A 20741-nucleotide genomic window follows, 5' to 3' on the forward strand; every position below is an offset into this window, starting at 1 on the left:
AGGTGGGCGGCATGTTCCGGCCGCTCATCTCCTCCCCTCCTTTTCTATTGGGCGGCGGTTCAGTGACGCTGCTGTGACATCGCTGTGACGCTGAACGAACCGCCCCCTTAGAAAGGAGGCGGTTCGCCGGTTACAGCGACTTCGCAGAGCAGGTATGTGCGTGTGACGCTGCCGTAGCGATAATGTTCGCTACGGCAGTGATCACCACATATCAGCCGTGCAACGGGGGCGGGTGCAATCGCTAGCGATGTTGCAGCATGTAAAGTACCTCTATGACTTAACCAAGAAATATCTGAAGACAATTTTTTTATGGACTAATAAGATGGCAGTGACTCTTGGCAGCCCAGATGGGCTGTGGCTGGATAAGTGATGGGCACAGACCTCCAATTTGTCTAGAGCAAAATGGTGGTAGGGTACTGCTATGGATTATTAATATTACAGATGAGCTAGTTTGTGCTTTCAGGGTTGAGGATGGACTCAAAACAACTTCCAAACCAACTGCCAGATTTTGAAGACATTTTCTTCAAGTAGTGGTACAGGAAAAAGTCTACGTACATCTCTTAAGAAAACCACGTTTGTATGCAGGACAATGCTTCATTACGTGCATTGAAGTCTCCACTGCGTGGCTACCAGTAAAGGTCTTAAAGATGAAAGAATAATGACATGGCTCCTTTCTCACCTGAACTTAAAGCTATGGAGAACTTGTGTATCCTTCTTAAAGGGATGTACACTGAAGGAAAACAGTCACCTCGCAGTGTCTGGGAGGTTGCGGCTGGTGCTACCGAAAAGTTAATATTAAACAGATTAAGAAACTGATAGACTCCATAGATGGAAAGCTTATGACTGTTGCTGAAAATAAGATGGTCTGATATACAGTGACATACAAAAGAGTAACAATGTTTTGAACTTCTGACTTTGAGGTTGTATATCTCACTAACCAATACAGCTGTGGACGTGAGACGACCTTCATTTTATAGACAATCATCTTGGTCATATCATACATAAATTTTGCTTGCAACTATTTAGCATATGACTAGTTATGCAGATTTTTGTCATGTTACTGCATTGTTACTGTTTTGCTCTTGGTGGTGGAAAAATATTTTTTACTGTATTTTACAAATTAAAACCTTTTCTCACAATCTCTAATAGCTTAACATGTTGTTAGGTTGATTCGAAAGTGAAAGGTAAGTTGTTTGAATCGAGGAGCAGCCATCAAGATCAGTCTTTCGGCCAAGAAAATTGTTAAACTTAATCATGTGAGGCCATGACAGTTGGAAGAATACAAAATGAAGTTCGTCCATCCATTCAAAAACCAAGAGTTGGACGTCCAGCAAAATATCAGAGTCAACAAGTAGGCTCATCACAAGGTTTATCAGTTCTGGCGCAGCACACATAACGGTGGAGGAGGATTTTATGCTTCTTAATAGTGAGATCACCATAATCCATGCAAGCACCATGTGACACACGTTACACAAGTCTGGAATGGAAGCCCGAAAAAAGGTGAAGAAGCCTGAAGTTCAATATCATCATAAGAAGTGTTGGCTCGAGATTACAAAAAAGTACAAAAAGTGAACAGTAAGGCCATGTGCACACATTGCATTTTTGCTGCATTTTTTCATGCATTTTTTTCTTGCAGATTTTAATCAATCAATCAATATTCCCCTGCAGAGCTCGAGCTCAATCATTGCAATGGATTACATCTGTCAGTGCTGCATTCGCAACACTGACACTTCGCCTTACACAACATGCATCCGTCGTGGTGTTTTAGGCTCTCCGTAGCTCAGTAACCTGAAGTCGTCATGGTGACGACACAGCGTTGTCATGGCAGTGATCAGGTCCCTGTGATCACATTACAGGGACCCGGTCACCCTGGAGAGGTAAGCAATCTCTCTCCCTGCCTCCTGAATGCTGCGATTGCATTGATCACAGCATTCTGGGGGTTAAACTACCGAGAGCAACGCTGGCATACTGAGTGCTACACGCACTTGAAACACGTAGATCGTCCTAATCCTGCACAATGTTTGCTGTCAACATGCACTGTATGTAAATAAGAAATAAAGGAACCTCGTATGTTTAGTGCGGGATACTCAATTATCTTTTACTCATATGTCACTTGTGTAGAATATATCAGGATGGCATATGTGAGTTGTGTAGAGTGCATAAATTTGGCATATGTAAGTTATGCAGAAGTCATCAGGGTCTCATATATGTGTAGTGTGACGCCCTGGACCTTAGGGGTCACAGGTCACAACACTCACCACATACACCCCCACACTAGAAAGGTACCATCAGTCAATCACAAAGACCTAATTGCCTCCCTCGGTGTTAGACAGGCACACCAGGTGGGCGGAGTAAGGCGGAAAGACATGCCCCCTGAGGAGTCTGCTGTCCTGAGGAAGGAAAACAGAAAACAGTTCAGTACAGTACAGTGGAGTGGAGAGTAGTGTCGTACGGTTCTGCTTGGGGCCTAGGCTGGAGCCTAGGACCCCAGATCAGTCAGGCAGGCAGACGGCAGTGGCCGCCTGCAGGAGACCAGGAATACGACCAGCGGAACCGTAAGGGACCGGGACAGGGTAGTGGCCCGCCGGAACCGAATCGGGGAGCTAACTGGATACCGGAGCAACAGGCAGGGTACTCAGACGCCGACTAGGCTATATGCCACCACCATAGTCGAATTAACTGATTGCGGTCTGGACCTCAGGGGTTCATTCCCACCAAAGTCCCGTTTGAAGGCAACAGCCCAACCCGTCCGGATAGTAGCCACCGCCAGAGGCCAGAGATCCAAGGGCCAGTGTCTGCGGGCAACAGGGGCTCCTACGACACATACATGCCGGGGAGCGGACTACCAGTGCCCAGACACAGTGGTCACACTACAAACACAGGTGCAGGAGAAAGGCGGACATTGCCAACCCGACTAGGAAGCTGCAGCCAGCTGCGGGCCCCGTTCATATCTTTGTTTGGTTCACCAGTGACTCTGTGTGGTTTAATCGTGAGTACACCAGTGCCATCCGGCACTGCGCCGCATCGCAGCCCTGCACCCTGCACCCCGGCCCTCGCACAATCGGGCCCCGGGACCAACATCCCCTACCCACGGAGGGGTCAACACCTAGCTGCGCCACTACACCGCTCCCGGGAGTTCCCGTACCTTCACCGCAGCAGTGGTGTCCACCATCACCACAACCTGTGGGTGGCATCACGAACAATCATCCCAAAACCAAATACCCGCATCCCCCGTGTGTAATGCCAACCCCCCTTTCAGAGCGACATGACCCCTGGGTCCGTGAGAGGCTCAAGCCACCACCCGTTGAACATGAACACGGATCCGAGCGGCTCGGCGGCCGCAGCCGAGGCCGCAGAGCGCTACACATCAACTCTTCTGGCGTCACAAACAGAATAGAATCAGTCTACTTACCGGTAGAAGTGTGCCTTGTGGTTCCTGTCAGCGGCGTCCCGCTGAAAAATCTGAAGATCCTCCATCTTGGGCGCGAAAGTTTCCCGCTCGAGTCGTCTTCCCCGAGCAGTGAAGGCGCGAAAATGAAGCCGCGCCCCCAAAGAGAAGAGTGCTGTAGAAAAACAAAGGAGGGACGGGAAGAAGATGTCTGCGCCTACCGGAGATGGCGGAGAGGCGTCAGCTGTAGGAGCGGCGGCGCCCGAAGAGGGGAATGTGGCGGCCCTTGCTCCGGTCGCAAGAGCAGGGGAGACCACAGGTCCAGAGGTCGCCCAGGTAATGCCGATCTCCCTGCCGTACATGCCCGGTGCTACTTGGCTACCCCAGTACGATGGGAAGCCGGACGCCATACAGGTGTTGCGGAAAAAGATAAACCCAATTCTTGACCTGTATGCCATGACTGGCAGACAGCGGGCGACAGTGGTACTCGGCCAGCTGACCGGCATGGCTGAGCAGGAGATGGAGACCTGGACTGACGCGGACCGGGCCTCAGTAGTCACTATCTTTGAAAAACTCCAAGGCGCCTTTGAGACCCGGACCGAGGCTGAGTTGCGGATGCAGTTCTACCAATGCCGGCAGCGGCCCGCAGACAGTATCAGAGACTTTGCCCTGCGCCTGCAAACGTCCCTCCGGACCCTGAGGTGGGTGGATACCATCAGTGACGCTGACAGCAACAAGATGTTGGTGGAGCAGTTTCTACAGGGGCTGGGGTCTGCTGAAGATCGCAAACAACTGCGGTTATGGACTCTGGAGCACACCGACTTAGACTTCACAGTACTAAAGGAGCGGGCCATCAAGGCCCTGCAAACATCAACTGGTGGTGCTCCTGACACGGCCCCTTGGCCGGTGGAAACCGCTCCCGTCTCAGTGGCACCCCCTCCCTTGGCTCTACCGGCCCCTGCTACGCCCATCGGGACAATAGAGGTGCTGGCCTCGCAGGTCCAACGTATGAATAAAGATCATCTTACCCGGGTCCTCGCCGCACTCCAGCTCCCGACGAGAGTCAAGCCCCAGGAGAAGATTCAGCTCGCTGACAGCCCGAAGGACGTCCCTTGGATGCAGCGGAGGAAGAACACCGACCTGTGGTATGGGCCACCCATGTACTACCGGTGCAACAAGCCTGGCCATCACTCTAAGCGATGTCCGTTAAACGAGCAACCCCTGAGGCCAAGGACCAATCCTCAGGAGTAGACCCCCATGGCCCGGCTGACTGGAGAGACCGGTTTGTGGGAGGCCTCCCCATCATCCCCCTGGCGGTGGACGGCGTCCCGACTATGGCCCTGCTGGACACTGGATCGCAGGTAACCACTATGCCTTATTCATTGTACCAACGATATTGGGCCGATAGTGAACTCATCCCTCCCGATGATAGCATGAACGTTATTGCGGCCAATGGTCTCCCTATGACCCAAGTGGGACTCAGGGAAGTGACCCTGATTGTGGGACGGACCCAGCTGAAATGCCAAGGGATGATTGCGGTGCTGAATAAGTCCAGTGACCGTAACCCAAAAGTGGTCCTCGGGACCAATGTGATTGAGCACTGTATGGGAGAGGTGTTGAGCTTGCTGCAGCAACTGTCTGCCACTGCAGGAGGGGATCGCCAGAGGGCCCTACAGCGTGAGATCCGGGCCCTCCTCCATGAGCAGCAAGTGAGCCTGACGGGTGGAGAGATTGGTGGGGTGCGAGTGATGGATGCAGCTCCCTTGGTGGTTCCGATAAGAAGCAAAATGATGATTTGGTGTAAGGCAGCAGTAGGCCCCCAGGGACGGGATTACCCAGCGTTGATGGAACCTTCGCCTTACGAGCACTGGCCCACGGTAATGGTAGCCAGAGGGGTGATTGACGTCAAAAAGGGGAGAGCGCCTGTGAGAGTGCTGAATTGCGGGGAGGAGGAAGTTAGGCTCCCCCGCTACGCCACCATAGCTAAGCTGTTTAGCCTCGACCCCCAAGCCATCCATGAGACCACCACCACTACCTCTACACCCGACATGAGTAGTGACACGCCATCTCCGCCAGTACAGGAGTGGTGCCGAGAGCTACATGTTGGCACCGAATCTACTCCGGTACACCACAAAGACAGGGTATACAGGGTAGTACAGGAGTATGGGCAGGCTTTCAGCAAGCACCCACTAGATTTTGGGAGGATTAAAGGGGTTCAGCATTATATCCCCACAGGCACGCATGCACCTATCAAAGAGAGGTATAGGCCAATACCACCAGCACACTATCAATGCGCCAAAGACACGCTGAGGAACATGAAGGAGGCAGGGGTCATCCGGGATAGTTGTAGTCCCTGGGCAGCTCTGTTGGTGCTGGTAAAGAAGAAAGATGGTACCATGAGGATGTGTGTGGATTACCGGAAGATCAATCAGATAACGCATAAAGATGCCTACCCTCTCCCTCGCATTGAAGAGTCGCTGGCTGCACTAAAAACTGCTAATTATTTCTCTACCCTTGACCTTACCAGCGGATACTGGCAGGTGGCGGTCGCACCAGAAGACCGTGAGAAGACCGCATTTGCTACCCCCATGGGACTCTGCGAGTTCAACAGTATGCCGTTCGGGTTATGCAATGCCCCGGGGACCTTCCAACGGCTCATGGAGTGCTGCTTGGGGCATCTCAACTTCGAGACTGTCCTATTGTATCTGGACGATGTGATCGTGTATTCCAAGACGTATGAGGCCCACCTGGAGCACCTGGCCGAAGTGTTCGCAGCCCTCTCTAAGTATGGGATGAAGTTTAAACCGTCTAAGTGCCATCTGCTGAAACCCAAGGTGCAATACCTCGGACATGTCGTGAGCGCCGAAGGCGTAGCCCCGGATCCGGAAAAGGTTGCCGACATCCAGAACTGGCCACGACCGACCACGGTGAGAGAAGTCAGGCAGTTCCTGGGCCTGGTGGGCTACTACCGCCGTTTCATCAAGGGGTACACGAAGATGGCCGCGCCCATGCAAGACCTCTTCGTGGTACAGACCAAGAATGGGAGAGCCCCCGGCCCCCCGTTTGTCTGGAGTGAGAAACATGAGGAGTCCTTCCACCAGTTGAAGTCAGCCCTGACGGGCGAAGAAATCCTAGCCTACACGGACTACGGTCTCCCATTCGTCCTCTATACCGACGCCAGTAATGTGGGCCTGGGCGCGGTCCTTTCCCAGGTGCAGGATGGGAAGGAAAGGGTGATCGCCTACGCTAGCAGAAAGCTTCGGCCGACGGAACGGAACCCCGAAAATTACAGTTCCTTCAAGCTGGAGTTCTTAGCCCTTGTGTGGGCAATAACTGAAAGGTTCAAGCATTACCTCGCAGCGGCAAAGTTTACTGCCTACACGGACAACAATCCGTTGACACATTTAGACACAGCCAAGCTGGGTGCCCTGGAGCAGCGGTGGATGGCTCGACTGTCCAACTACGATTTCATCAAGTACAGGGCCGGCCGCAAGAACACCAATACAGATGCACTGTCCCGAATGCCGCACTTACCTGATGACGGGGTGGAGAACGACAACCTTGAAGAAATTGAGCTACCCGCCTTCCACCGGCCCCGGGATGAGAAGCCCTGCCTTAACCAACAGCAGGTGAACCTTGACCCGCTGCCCGGTGAGGGGTGGCAGGAAGCCCAGGATCAGGAACCTGCGGTCCAGCTGGTTAAAGCCATGATCGCGCAGGGCTCCTTCCGGATGGATCCCGTGGCCCCCTCAGAAGCCCAAAGGTTGTGGAAAGAGAGAACCCGGCTGCACCTGCATCAGGGGAAGCTGTGGCGGGAAATTATCAATCCAAAGACCCATGAGAAGGTTCGCCAAGTGGTGGTTCCCCAAGCCAGTGTACCTAGGGTCCTGAAGGTCTACCACGATGGAGCAGGACACTTCTGTTGGAAGAAGCTGGAGATGTTGTTGAGAGAGCGGTTCTACTGGAGTGGGATGCGGGAGTCTGTGGAGGCCTGGTGTCGAGAATGTGGCCCCTGCACCCTGAGAAGGCGAGATGAGGCCAGCCAGAAGGTCCTTCTTCAGCCGATCATCACCAACCCGCCATTGGAGTCGGTTGCCCTGGACCACGTCAAGCTCACGCCCAGCCGAAGTGGGTACACATATGCCCTGACCATCGTGGACCATTACTCCAGGTTCATGGTGGTTGTCCCAGTTAAAGATCTGATGGGCCGTACCGCAGCTAGAGCCTTCCAGGCCTACTTCTGTCGACCACACGGCTACCCGGAAAGGGTGCTCACAGACCAGGGCTCGGCCTTTGAAGCGGAGGTGTTCCAGGAGTTCTGTCACTTGTATGGGTGTAAGAAGATCCGGACTACAGTAGTGTACATCAGGTTGGCATTTGAGTTGTGCAGAATACATCAGAGTGGTATATATGAGTTGTGTAGAGTACATCAGTTTGGCATATGTGAGTTGTGTAGAGTACATCAGATTGGCATATACAAGCTGTGTAGTGTACATCTGTGACGCCCCCCCTGGACTATCAGGTCATCACAGAGTACTGCACGCTCTTTCTCCTTTAGTGCAGTATTCAAATCCCTCATGGTTGCAGTACTGCCCCCAACAGCAAATCAAATCCTACATACACCCTGCACCACACCCACCAGACACACCAGTGGGTGGCATGAGCGGAATAGGGTCGCACACCTAGGAGTCAGGAGGGTAAGGTGAGGAGTGTCAGAGAGAGTAGTGTGCTGAAGTTGTGAAGTGGAGGAAGGAGGGAGCGGTGGCTCCCAAGAGTAGCTGTCTAGGTTGCAGACGGTGGTCTGGACCTAGAACAGTCGGACCCCCGGTCGCAGGGGATTGAGGCAAATGCCTGGACCTGTTAAAGAGAATGGCCAGCAGCCTGGTCCTATCACCGGTCCGGGACTGAAGGCACGGCCGGGTACACGGACCCTAGGTCGGGGAGAAGCTTCAGGCAACCTGGCAATTAACCTCAAGAGAACAGAGCCTTTATGGACTGTTCCCACTCACTCCAGAATCGGGGCACTGGCGCAACAAGGGGGATAGGGCCTTCCATATAAGCAGCCCACTAAAATCCCAAGCATGAGCCCTGAGAGCAGGTTCCCACACTTAGTCATAGTGGGGAGTGGGGCCCAGCTAGATCCAGACTACCTGGCCACTACAGTGAATTTAAACTTTGTGCCAGGAGGCAGGTCACAGATCATCAGGCAGCACTGCAGGGTACGGGACCCGGACGAGCTTCCCTTTGAGTGGCAGCGGCACCTAGAGACTTGGTTTACCCGGTTGTCAGCGTCTGCTAACTGGCTGAGTAAGTACATGACTAATCTCCCCGTCATGGCACCCAGTATCATTTTCCAGAGTCCCGGGGCATACCCCTTCCCATCGAGGGTAACGACACCTTGCTGCCCCATTCCAACATCCCAGGGTACTCCCAACGGCAGCGGCGGTACTCCCAGTTACTGCACACCACAGGTGGCGTCACGAACTATAACTCCCCTGTAAATATCACCCTTTTACTTTACACTGTGGCACGTAAGCCCCTGGGTCCGGAGACCCTCGAGCCACGGACGGACACTATCCCCGTATCCGAGCGGTTCGATCCGCTGCTGGTTCGGCACACCCTCTAAAAACTTGGTGTCATGAACAGGATTCGGGCAGGAACTACTGACCTGGGTGACGTGCACCTTAAAATCCGAACACTGCGTGTCAAAAGTCCTGTTCTCGCCATTTTTCGCCATTTTCCGCCATCTTTGGCGCCAAAACGCCATCTTCTAGACCAAAAGCGTGCAAAGCCGAAGCACTGCCCTTCGTCCTGAGAGTTTGCCCGGAACCGGAAGTTCCCAGAGAGCCCCAGCGCGACAGTGAGTGGCTGGCGAAAATCGAGGGGGCGTGACGCAATGTAACAGCGGAAGTGAAGCAGGGACGCCAGGACTCTGCCATAACGTTCCTGGGTACCGCAGAGGCAAGATGGCAGCTGCACGAGACTGGTCACCGGAGCGTGCTACTCCTGGAACCGCGACCTGGATCTCGAACACGAGATGGAACAACTCTGCAGGAGGACGCGGACGCAGTTCCTTTTTTATTCTGGACCACTGAATGGAAGAGATGAGGAGCCTGGCAATGGTGGTGCGAGCCTGTGAGATTGAAGTCCCACGCGAGGAGCAGGTAAGCAGATACCCAGTTCCGGTTCATCCGGCCTATATGGCTGCGGGGTCCGGTCTGCCTCCCTCCGATGCATGTGCCCCGCCACAGTCACCCTTTTCCTCGGCGGACGCCGAGCTGCCTATCCCAACACCGGCAGAGGAACCTTCAGCCCCTATTTGCCAAGAGCAAGCTGCAGAGCTTCCAACCCAACCACCCGACCAGGTCATGACAGCGGCTACCCCAACACTTGCCCGACCATCACCGGACCCGTACCTTGATACGGAGCACCCGGACTCTGTACCCCCGGCTGTGGAGCAGTCGGTCCCTTTTCCCATTGTGGCAGGGGCGGAACCTGAGGAGCTGCCTGCTCCACCACCACACGGCATCCCGGCAGCTGCTGGGGCCACAGGAGTTCACCTACGAGAGTTACTAGTGAGGCAGGCAAGGCCCGACGCTGACGCCCCTTGCTGGAAACAACAACAGCATAAGCTACACCTGGAGATTACAACACGAGATCAGTGATGACGGGAGATTGCTGCCCGCACGAACCAAGAAAAGTTGAAAGAGTGGGGCTGGTATGCCCTGGAGGTAAAGCAGCATGTTATGAGTGATGGAAAAGTCATGCCAGCCTCTGCAGTCGGGTATCGGCGATGATGATAGCGGTACCCAGCTATCTAAAGTCAAAAATGTTAGGTATCTGTGTTTTCCTTTGTTATTTTTCAGTTTGTTATTTTTCTTGAGCAATAGTAGTTAGTGTTTATATGCAAAATGATGATAACCGGTTTTAATCAACAGAGTATTTCACCTGATTAAGAAAAGTTTATGTGATGTTTGTGTGAAGCCCAGGTGTCGCGATGCATTACCTTCAGGGACTCCACTTGGAGGGGCAGTCTGGTCACAGGTAGGTTATCTTCTTTAGGAGTTTCGTGACGCCACTCTCGGTATTGTGGTCAGGGGACCACCACTGCAGGTTAGGGGATGCCTGGGGCTGTTGGTAGAGGCAGTTAGATGGTGTGGCCCCCGGGGCCCCAGGGCCCGATTTGAGTGTGTGGAACCACAGGTCGCAGAATGACTCACACGCACAACCAGGATGTCTTTCAGGGATTTTACTCACATCAGGTGGCAGGGTGAGTAACCCGGGCATAGCTGTGATGCACCAAGTAGGGAACCAGGCTCCTTCAGGCTGACTTGTGAGGGTGGCTACCAACTCGCCTTCCTAGCCCTTGTGTTGTTGGGGTGACCATGACTTGCAGTCCTGCTGGGATCACCCAGGGAAGTTGCTGCTGCCTGTTCTCCCCTTTTTCGGCCCATCTGCTTGTAGCCTGGACCAGGTCACTCCGGCTGCTTGCCTCTTGTGAACTATGGGCCCTCTCTTCGCTACGTTGCTGCGGACTCTGTGGTGTTATGGTGAGGGTCTGAAATGCTCCCACCGGCAGGCTGAGCAGGCCAACTGAATGGGCCCCTGCTCTGGGAACCTGTAACCCGTACGGGCCTGGTACCTCCCTGGCAGTCCCCGTACTCAGCCACCTCTTTGCCTCCAGCCTCGGGTGGTTTTCAGGCGGCACGAGCAGGTGACCGTTCTCCCCTGTCAGTAGCCACTGCACGTGCGTTGTCAGGATCGTGACAGCCTGAATGGTCTGCTTCTTGTGACTGCTCTCCCTGAGCTGCACTAACTGACTGGTTCACTGCTCCCTCCCCTCTGTGCCTGCCTACGCAACCTAGCAACCAGGTTCTCTACCACACCCCTTGAGTGGAGATGGAGGCCACGCCCACTCCTGGATTCCCCAGGGGTCCATTCAAAGGTCCATGTGGGAGACCTGGTTACTATGCGCCTGTGTAACCACACCTTGGTCATCCTTCTGGATTACCTGTGTTGTACTGCCCCCAGCATGGGTGCAGTACTCAGTGGTGCCTGACCAGGTCAGGGGCGCCACATTTGCACCTGGTACATGGACTCCATTTCTTTTATATATTTTTAGTAGTAAAAATGGACCATGGCTGCGGGACTGGTTGCGGCCATCACGGACTTGTGCTCATTGTAAATAAGTGACACCTCCTGTGCCTACCAGAGTCGTCCTTTTTAAATCCAGAACTTTAACCCTCTCACAGAACCAATTGGGAACCAGTTGGTTCAGATTGTTTGGGTGGCGGGTTAATGGGATCCAGGACGTTGGTACTGGACTGTCGCAGGAAGAGGCTGCAACGGAGCAGGTTGAGCTGCTACTAACATGACCAGTAGCGTTCCATCGTTATTTAGTAAAGATGAACTCTAAGAGTGAACCTGTTAATAAAAATGTTATTCCTTTCTGCTTTTTCCTAGTTACAAAATAAACCTCTGATGTCCTGTGGCTCGAGGATGAGCTACGTATAACCAAGGGGGAATGTGACGCCCCTGGACTATCAGGTCATCACAGGGTACTGCACGCTCTTTCTCCTTCAGTGCAGTATTCAAATCCCTCATGGTTCTGGGTCCCCATGTTGCAGTGCTGCCCCCAATAGCAAATCAAATCCTAGATACACGCTGCACCACACCCACCAGACACACCAGTGGGCGGCTTGAGCGGAATAGGGTCGCCCACCTAGGGGTCAGGAGGGTGAGGTGAGGAGTGTCAGAGAGAGTAGTGTACTGGAATTGTGAAGTGGAGGAAGCAGGGAGCGGTGGCTGCCAAGAGTAGCTGTCTAGGTTGCAGACAGTGGTCTGGACCTAGAACAATCAGACCCCCGGTCGCAGGGGATTGAGGCAAGGTGCCTGGATCTGTTAAAGAGAACGGTCAGCAGCCTGGTCCTATCACCGGTCCGGGACTGAAGGCACGGCGGGGTACACGGACCCTAGGTTGGGGAGAAGCTTCAGGCAACCTGACAATTAACCTGCAGAGAACGGAGCCTTTATGGACTGTTCCCACTCACTCCAGAATCGGGGCAGTGGCGCAACGAGGGGGATAGGGCCTTCCATACAAGCAGCCCACTAAAATCCTAAGCATGAGCCCTGAGAGCAGGCTCCCAGATTTAGCCATAGTGCGGAGCGGGGCCCAGCAAGTTCCAGACTACTGGGCCACTATGGTGAATTTAAACTTTGTGCCAGGAGGCAGGTCAAGATCATCAGGCACTGCAGGGTACAGGACCCGGACGAGCTCCCCTTTGAGCGGCAGTGGCACCTAGAGACTTGGTTTACCCGGTTGTCAGCGTCTGCTTACTGGCTAAGTGAGTACATGACTGATCTCCCCGTCACGGCACCCAGTATCATCTTCCAGAGTCCGGGGCATACCCCTACCTGTAGAGAGTAACGACACCTTGCTGTCCCATTCCATTACCCCGGGTACTCCCAACGGCAGCGGGGTACGATAGCGTATGCGATTTGCAACGCCCCCATCGTATGTGCGGCATGTTCAATTTGTTGAACGTGCCGCACAAACGATTAACCCTCGTCACACGTACTTACCCGTCCATACGACCTCGCTGTGGGCGCCGAACATCCACTTCCTGGAGTGGGAGGGACGTTCGGCGTCACATTGACGTCACGTGGCAGCCGGCCCATAGAAACGGAGGGGCAGAGCTGAGCGGGACGTAAACATCCCGCCCACCTCCTTCCTTACGCATTGTCAGCCAGGAGCTGCAGGACGCAGGTATGATCTGTTCATCGTTCCCGGGGTGTCACACACTGGGATGTGTGCTACCTCGGGAATATTGAACAACCTGCCATTCAATTTTAGAGAAAGGTACGATGTGTATGCGATGAACGGATTTTTGTTCAATCGCAATCACACGTACCTGTCACACCCTGCAATGTACCTTACAATGCCGGATGTGCGTTACTTACGACGTGACCCCGCCGACACATTGTAAGATATATTGCAGCGTGTAAAGCGGGCATTAGTCACAAATAAATGTGGTAGTCCATGGATGTGTAGTAGACTTTGAAAAATTCTTTTATAATTAGGCCAGGTTTGTCGGGGCAGGTGTCGCATTGCCAAGTGGGGTCCTTTTTTATTCCCCTTCTGTAATACATTCTGCACTTTTTTTTGCAACCTTCCTTTTTTCAATTTGAGGGATCTACCATGTCAAATGTTGCCCTGGTACTATACAGGCACCTTCAGTTCCAGAAGTTTTGGGACCCTCTCTTTCTTGACTTCCAAATATTAGGGCCTTGATCACTACCTCCTGGAATGGAAGGAATGTGCCAGTCTGGCCTGCATATGGTGATAGCACGTAGGAGTTAAACAGTGCCATCTATATGATGTGCACAGCTAGTTTCTTGTAGCACACGTTAGCTTTGTGTGGCGCCCTGGACTAGCCAGGTCGCCACAGATAACACTCACACACCCCCGCCCCCATCAGACAGTAACATTAGCCAAACACAAAACCCTTGTTGCCTCCCTCCAGGATCTGATGTCCACACCAGGTGGGGCGGAGCCAAGCAGTTGGCCCCACCCACCAAGGAATTCACAGGCCTGGAGGCGGGAAAAGTGACAGATAGAGTTTGGAGTTTGAAGTGAGAGGAGTAAACACTGGGTGTCTGGGTTTGTGGCCCAGGCACTGACAGCAAGGTTGGCACGATGTTGTTTCTCGTTGCCTTGCGGCAGCACACATCGCTGTGTGATAAGCCACAGGAGCGAGGAACATCAGCATACCTGCGTCACCACGGCTCATGCCGGCTATGCGGAAGAAAGGAGGTGGGCGGGATGTTTACGTCCTGCTCATCTCCGCCCCTCTGCTTCTATTGGCCACCTGCCGTGTGACATCGCTGTGACGCCGCACGACCCGCCCCCTTAGTAAGGAGGCGGGTCGCCGGCCAGAGCGACGTCGCAGGGTAGGTGAGTCCATGTGAAGCTGCCTTAGCGATAATGTTCGCTATGGCAGCAATCACAAAATATCGCTGCTCAGACGGGGACGGGGGCTATCGCGCTCGGCATCGCAAGCATCGCCTTGCGATGTCATAGTGTGCAAAGTACCCCTAAGTCCCTAATTGGACAGTTGCTCAGAAAGGGTGAGAGCAGAACACATTTTAGTGACTGCATGCCTGGGGTCAAGTGCAAGGAGAAGACAGTTGTCTTGACCTAATCCCATCGCTGTACGAAGTACTACTACAAAGGTCTCCAAAGTAGACTATGACCTGGGGTACAATAAAAACAATGGGGGGGGGCTGATCTTTGTAATTAAGTCCTCTATCCCTGCAGTGCCATGTGCAAATGTCGCGGGTGGGGAGGACGCCGCCGCTGCTGCGCTCGCTAACGCTCGGGTCTGGCGCTGCTGCTGCTCGGTGGCTCGAGCGGTGGGCCGGATCCGGGGACTCGAGCGGCGCTCCTCGCCCGTGAGTGAAAAGGGTGGTTGGTTTGGGGGATTTAGTCCGTGACGCCACCCACGGGTCGTGGTGAACATGGGCACCACCGCTGCTGATGACGGGGATCCCGGGGCCCAGTGATGTGACGGGGAGGCAGGGTTGGTGAGGTGCAGGGTTGCAGGGACAGCGCGGCGCAGTGTCGGATGGCACGGGTGTACTCACTCAGTAAGAGATGCACAAAGTCCTCGGTAAACCAAACGGCTGGATTGACGGGTCCCGCAGCTGGCTGCAGTGTCTCTCCCTGGACAGGTGATGGCGGCTGTCTTTCCCTGCACCTTGATGTACTTAGTTGACTACTATGGATCCCCAACGGTAGTCCACTCCCCGGTGTATGGATGCCGGAGGAGCCCGTTTGTATACCCTCACGGTGTGGGCGGTTGCCTTCAATCGGGACTTTTGCTGTTGTGAAACCCCTGGGGTTCCAGTCACATTCGGATCTGACTATTGTCGGCGGCTCCAAGCTTGGTAGGGGTCCGATGGCCCTGCCTGTGTTTGCTGGCTTCACTTCGTTCCAGGCCGGTACCGGCGGCCCGTCGCCCGTCCCCGGTCCTACGGTTCCGCGTGGCTCCACCACTCCTGCAGACGGCCACCACCATCTGCCAACCTTGCTGTCAGTGCCTGGGCCACAAACCCAAACACCCAAGTGCTTGCTCCTCTCACTTCAAACTCCAACACTGTTCTGTCACTTTTTCCGCCTCCAGGCCTGTGAACTCCTCGGTGGGTGGAGGCAACCACTTAGCTCCGCCCCACCTGGTGTGGACATCAGTCACTGGAGGGAGGCAACAAGGATTTTTGTTTGGCTGTTGTCCCTGTCTGATGTTGGTGGGGTGTCTGTGTGTTATCTGTGACGACCTGGCTAGGCCAGGGCGCCACACAAAAATCTCATAAGAGACTCAAATTAAGATTAAAGGGGGTGTTACATGCAGCGATATCGCTGGTGAAAGCATCCGCCTCCGTTGTTTCTGCGTCACGGGCAAATCGCTGCCCGTGGCGCACAATATCGTTAGGGGCCGTCACACAGGACTTACCTGCCTAGAGACGTCGCTGTTGCCGGCGAACTGCCTCCTTTTTAAGGGGGCGGTTCGTGCAGCGTCACAGCGGAATCACTAAGCAGCCGCCCAATAGAAGAGGAGGGGCGGAGATGAGCGGGACGTAACATCCCGCCCACCTCCTTCCTTCCGCATTGCCAGCGGCCGCAGGTAAGCTGCAGTTCGTCGTTCCCAAGATGTCACTTGTGGCGATGTATGCTGCCTCAGGAATGACGAACAACCTGTGAGATCAACAATCAACGATTTTTTGGAAAAGAACGACGTGTCAACGATGGACGATAAGGTGAGTATTTTCCATCGTCAACGGTCGTTCCTGGCTGTCACACGCAACGACGTCGCTCACGATGCCGGATGTGCATCACGGAATCCATGTCCCCGGCAATATATCGTTAGATACGTAGTTGCGTGTAATGAGACCTTAAGACACTTCTTATAGTTCTCTGAAGACCAGCCCTGTTATTAGTCGTCAGAGGAAGGTATGTGTGTATAACTTGTGTACCTCCCTCCTCTTAGCTCTGATACTATTTCCTTGATGCAGATTTAGTTTCTTTTTGTTTATCCTTTATATTCTATGTAATCGTGTATACTATACTGATTTGATCCCTTTAAAAGATCTTATAAACACTACCTACTTTTCAGATTCAATTTATAAAATGTAAAAGCTTTGTTCCATTTGCTCTATAAACCACATCCTTGAAGCCATATGCTATCTGTAAAGGAGTCCAATTGGCCTGCATAAGCGATTGGTGGTGGCAGCTAGTAGTTTTTCTTGGGTTATTGTGGAGTTTGGCAATGACTATACCACAGTTTATATATTCCATGCATTGGAATCAGTTGTATATATATATCATACCCTCATTGAGAGCTCCCGAATAATTGTCCCAGTAGTGAAAGCCGTTGTTGCCTCATCCATCAATTGTAGGTCAATTGAGTATTAACCTGGCAATTGGAGGCAGCAGAGTGATCTTTATGACATATTGGTGGCAACAATGGGATATGTGTGGATCTTTTGGGCTGTCCATGACAAAATGTTTCTAAGGAAGCTCAGGCAAGTTGGCTGCCCTTATAATATTGAACAGAAAGTAGAAAAAAACTATGATCAGGATAATATCAACAAACTAGTAAAATACATTGCATTATCTTGTTAAAATTCTTAAAAATACTATAGACAGTGCATTACCTTTAAGCTCCTTTTTGTAGTAGCTGGAAAAAAAAGTTATCTTCTGTCTTATGTATGTATATAAAGACAATGTTAGCCCACACCTCAGTACGATAGTCTTAAAACACAGTTTAATCTAATATATAAAGCTGCGTGTATGTGTGTGTGTGTGTGTATCTGTGTGTGTGTGTGTGTGTGTATCTGTGTGTGTGTGTATGTATGTATGTATGTGTGTGTGTGTGTGTGTATGTATGTCCGCTAAAGGAATCCGCACCATTACATTTACAATCACGAAATTTTGCACAGACTCCTGATGTGACTCAGGGAATATCATAGACTATGTTTGGATGGGAAAATTTAACCCCGCGCTTTACAGTTACTCTCCAAAAATCCTGCCTCCATTGAAGTCAATGAAGCTGCAAGCTATTAGGTTATTAATAGGAGCTAAGTGGTTGCTATAGGAACAAAATTAATTGTTAGTGTAAGAAGCTTATGTGTGAGGTAATAAGATGTCGGTGGGGAGATGAATAGAGAGAGACAGAAAGAGAAAGAGAGAGACAGACAGTCAAAGAGACAGACAGAAGCAGACAGACACAGACAGACAGGGAAAGACACAGGCAGACAGGGAAAGAAACAGACCAAGAAAAAGACAGAGACAGACAGGGAAAGAGATAGCCAGACAGGGAAAGAGACAGACAGAGAGACAGACAAAAACAGACAGGGAAAGAGACAGACAGACAGGGAAAGAGACAGAGACAAGGCAAGAGATAGACAGAGTTACAGACACAGACAGACAGGGAAAGACACAGGCAGACAGGGAAAGAGACAGACAGAGAGACAGACCAGGAAAGAGAAAGCCAGACAGGGAAAGAGACAGAGACAAGGAAAGAGACAGAGACAAGTAACTAGACAGGGAAAGAAACAGAGACAAGTAAAGAGACAGACAAGTAAAGAGACAGGGAAAGAGACAGAGACAAGTAGAGAGACAGGGAAAGAGACAGAGACAGATGGGGAAATAGACAGATGGGGAAAGAGACAGGCAGGGAAAGAGACAGGCAGGGAAAGAGACAGACGGGGAAAGAGACAGACGAGGAAAGAGACAGACGGGGAAAGAGACAGACTTGGAAAGAGACAGACCTGGAACGAGACAGACCTGGAACAAGACAGACCTGGAACGAGACAGACCTGGAAAGAGACAGACGGGGAAAGAGACAGAAAGGGAAAGAGACAGACGAGGAAAGAAACAGACCTGAAACGAGACAGATGGTGAATGAGACAGACCTGGAGCGAGACGGACCTGGAATGAGACAGACAGACAGATAGAGAGACAGATAGACACAGACAGACACAGAGAAAGTGAGAGACACAGAGATGGAGAGAGACAGACAGAGAGACTGAAACAGAGACAGACAGAGAAACTGATACAGACAGAGACAGACACACAGAGACAGACAGACAGAGACAGACAGAAACTCGAAGAGAGACAGTTACTATCCCGGGCAAAGCCCGGGTACTACAGCTAGTATACATATAAATACAAAGTATTTATAAAGACAAATACTCTTTAAAAATACTTGCATCATCAATTAATAAAGCATATTATCAAGAGTTAGTTATTTCATCCTTGTCATGAACCTTACCAAGCGGATCATAGAGGTCTATATCTGGAGAAGGTCCACTCAGTGACACAGTAACCTCTCTAAGACTTGGATCAAATGGAATTTCCCAGGTGTGTAAGGCACCACTCAAGTGGTCTGTAGACACAAGGTGAACCTTCGAGGCTTGAACGGCTTCCTCTACCCACTTTAAAACCTGAATCAAAACATTTCAATATTATCAAAGTTTGTAACAAACATAAAAAAGAATAAATAAAACTGACTAGAGAATTATAATTGCTAAGAATACTACTTTATATAATGAAAATATTGTACAAAGCAGGAGCTTATAATGCAACATGTTACAAAAAAAGACATATAGTGGTTAGCACTGCAGTCTTATAGCGCTGGGGTCCTGGGTTCAAGTTCCACCAAGGACACCATCTACAAGGAGTTTGTATGTACTGACCGAGTTTGTGTGGGTTTCCTCCAGGTACTCCGGTTTCCTCCCACACTCCAAAAACATACTGATAGGGACTCTAGATTGTGAGCCCCAATGGGGACAGTGTTGTCATTGTATGTAAAGCGCTGTGGAATTAATAGCGCTATATAAATGAATAAAATTATTATTATTATTATTATTATTATTATAGTCATAGGAATGGTCACAGTCATCATTCAGTAGACTGTGAGTGGTGGCAATAATGCCACCCCGACACTGTGATTGACAACTCACTCTGTACATTGCAGGGCAAACTGCAAGCCAAAGTGTCATGAAGTGATTACAATGTAGTGAGCCAAGATTGTAATCACTACGTCCCCCCACAATGACTGAAAGCAAGCAGCTCCTGGGAAGATATAAGGTAATTTCCTCACAGCAGCCAGGCTTTCAGTAAGGTGGCAAGGCAGCTCTTTAATTCTACTTACCTGCAGATTAACTCCACACCTGAAGATATATAGTGTTTCTGCACATAACAGGTTTCTTTTAAATCACCAGTTCACTGCAAGACGCACATACATATGATACAGATAACACAGTGACAAAATGCTCATGAACATTCACTCACACATACACCTATAGTCTATGAGGTTGGTAAATGCTTTGAATTCTCAATGCACACAAAAGTGTAAGTCACATTGTTACGTTTAGTCGAGTCTACTGGCACAAAACCTATTGGCCACACACATCAGTGTTAGATTTAACCATAAGATTACATTAATATTAAAGGGATTATCTGGTTTGCAGTAAAAACCAGGTGGTCAACTGGGATTACTTAATTTCTTTACTTAGGGCTACAAACTAACAGGCAGGTGGTTGCTAACTACCTGCCTGTTCTGCCCGACATGGATCCCTTCTTGCACAGAGCTGTCACTCCTGACGGCAATTCTGCAGCTTCTGCTGACATCACAGTGACAGAGCAGCAGCTTCTCTTCTGCTGTGCTTTGTTCATAGGGCATGACTGCCCACAATATGCTGCTTGACAGTCGGCCCCTGCTGCCTTATTGCGGGGAGTCAATTCTAAACATAGTAAAAAAGGCAATGGTGTTTACCAGCCAAAGTCACAGAAACAAATGCACATACAGTAGTCCCACAGGTGTAAAATACAGATAAAGCAACCTCTCTCAACCTACCAGTTTATGGAGGGGGTGATTGCCCAGGATTAGAATTGCACACAGATGAAGCTTGCAATAGGGCACAACTTGCCCATGTGAAGCCCAGTGCCTAGCTAACAGCCTATTACACGTCTCTACTATTCAATTAGTCAGGCTGCCCAACACTCTCTTAGTGCAACGTAGAGGAACCGGCCCATAATTTACAAGGTCACAATTGATCAACCCGGCTGCACCCTGCAAAAAAATATAAAATGTGCACAAAAATAAATATCAGGTATTGATTTATGTTTTGTGCAAAATATGCAAGCTCACAACTCAACGTCCGGATCCCTATGTCTTCAGAGATTGAATAGTAGAGGTGTGTGATAGGCCCCTAGTTGGGCACTGTGCTTCACATGTGAGTGACCTGCGCCCTATCGGTGTGCAATTCTAACATCACTCCCATGAACTGCTTG

General features: G+C 51.3%; 1 protein-coding gene across 1 annotated transcript in view; it reads right to left on the reverse strand.

Moving 5' to 3' along the window:
- HMCN1 (hemicentin 1) overlaps positions 1-20741 on the reverse strand; it is a 921797-nt gene that overhangs the window by 806341 nt on the left and 94715 nt on the right. The window contains exon 5 of the mRNA XM_075322013.1: positions 18718-18889. Within this exon, the coding sequence (XP_075178128.1) occupies positions 18718-18889 (172 nt within the window). The remainder of the gene's footprint in view (positions 1-18717; positions 18890-20741) is intronic.

The sequence above is a fragment of the Anomaloglossus baeobatrachus genome, chromosome 8 (assembly GCF_048569485.1).
Source record: "Anomaloglossus baeobatrachus isolate aAnoBae1 chromosome 8, aAnoBae1.hap1, whole genome shotgun sequence".
In the NCBI taxonomy this organism is placed as follows: Eukaryota; Metazoa; Chordata; class Amphibia; order Anura; family Aromobatidae; genus Anomaloglossus; species Anomaloglossus baeobatrachus.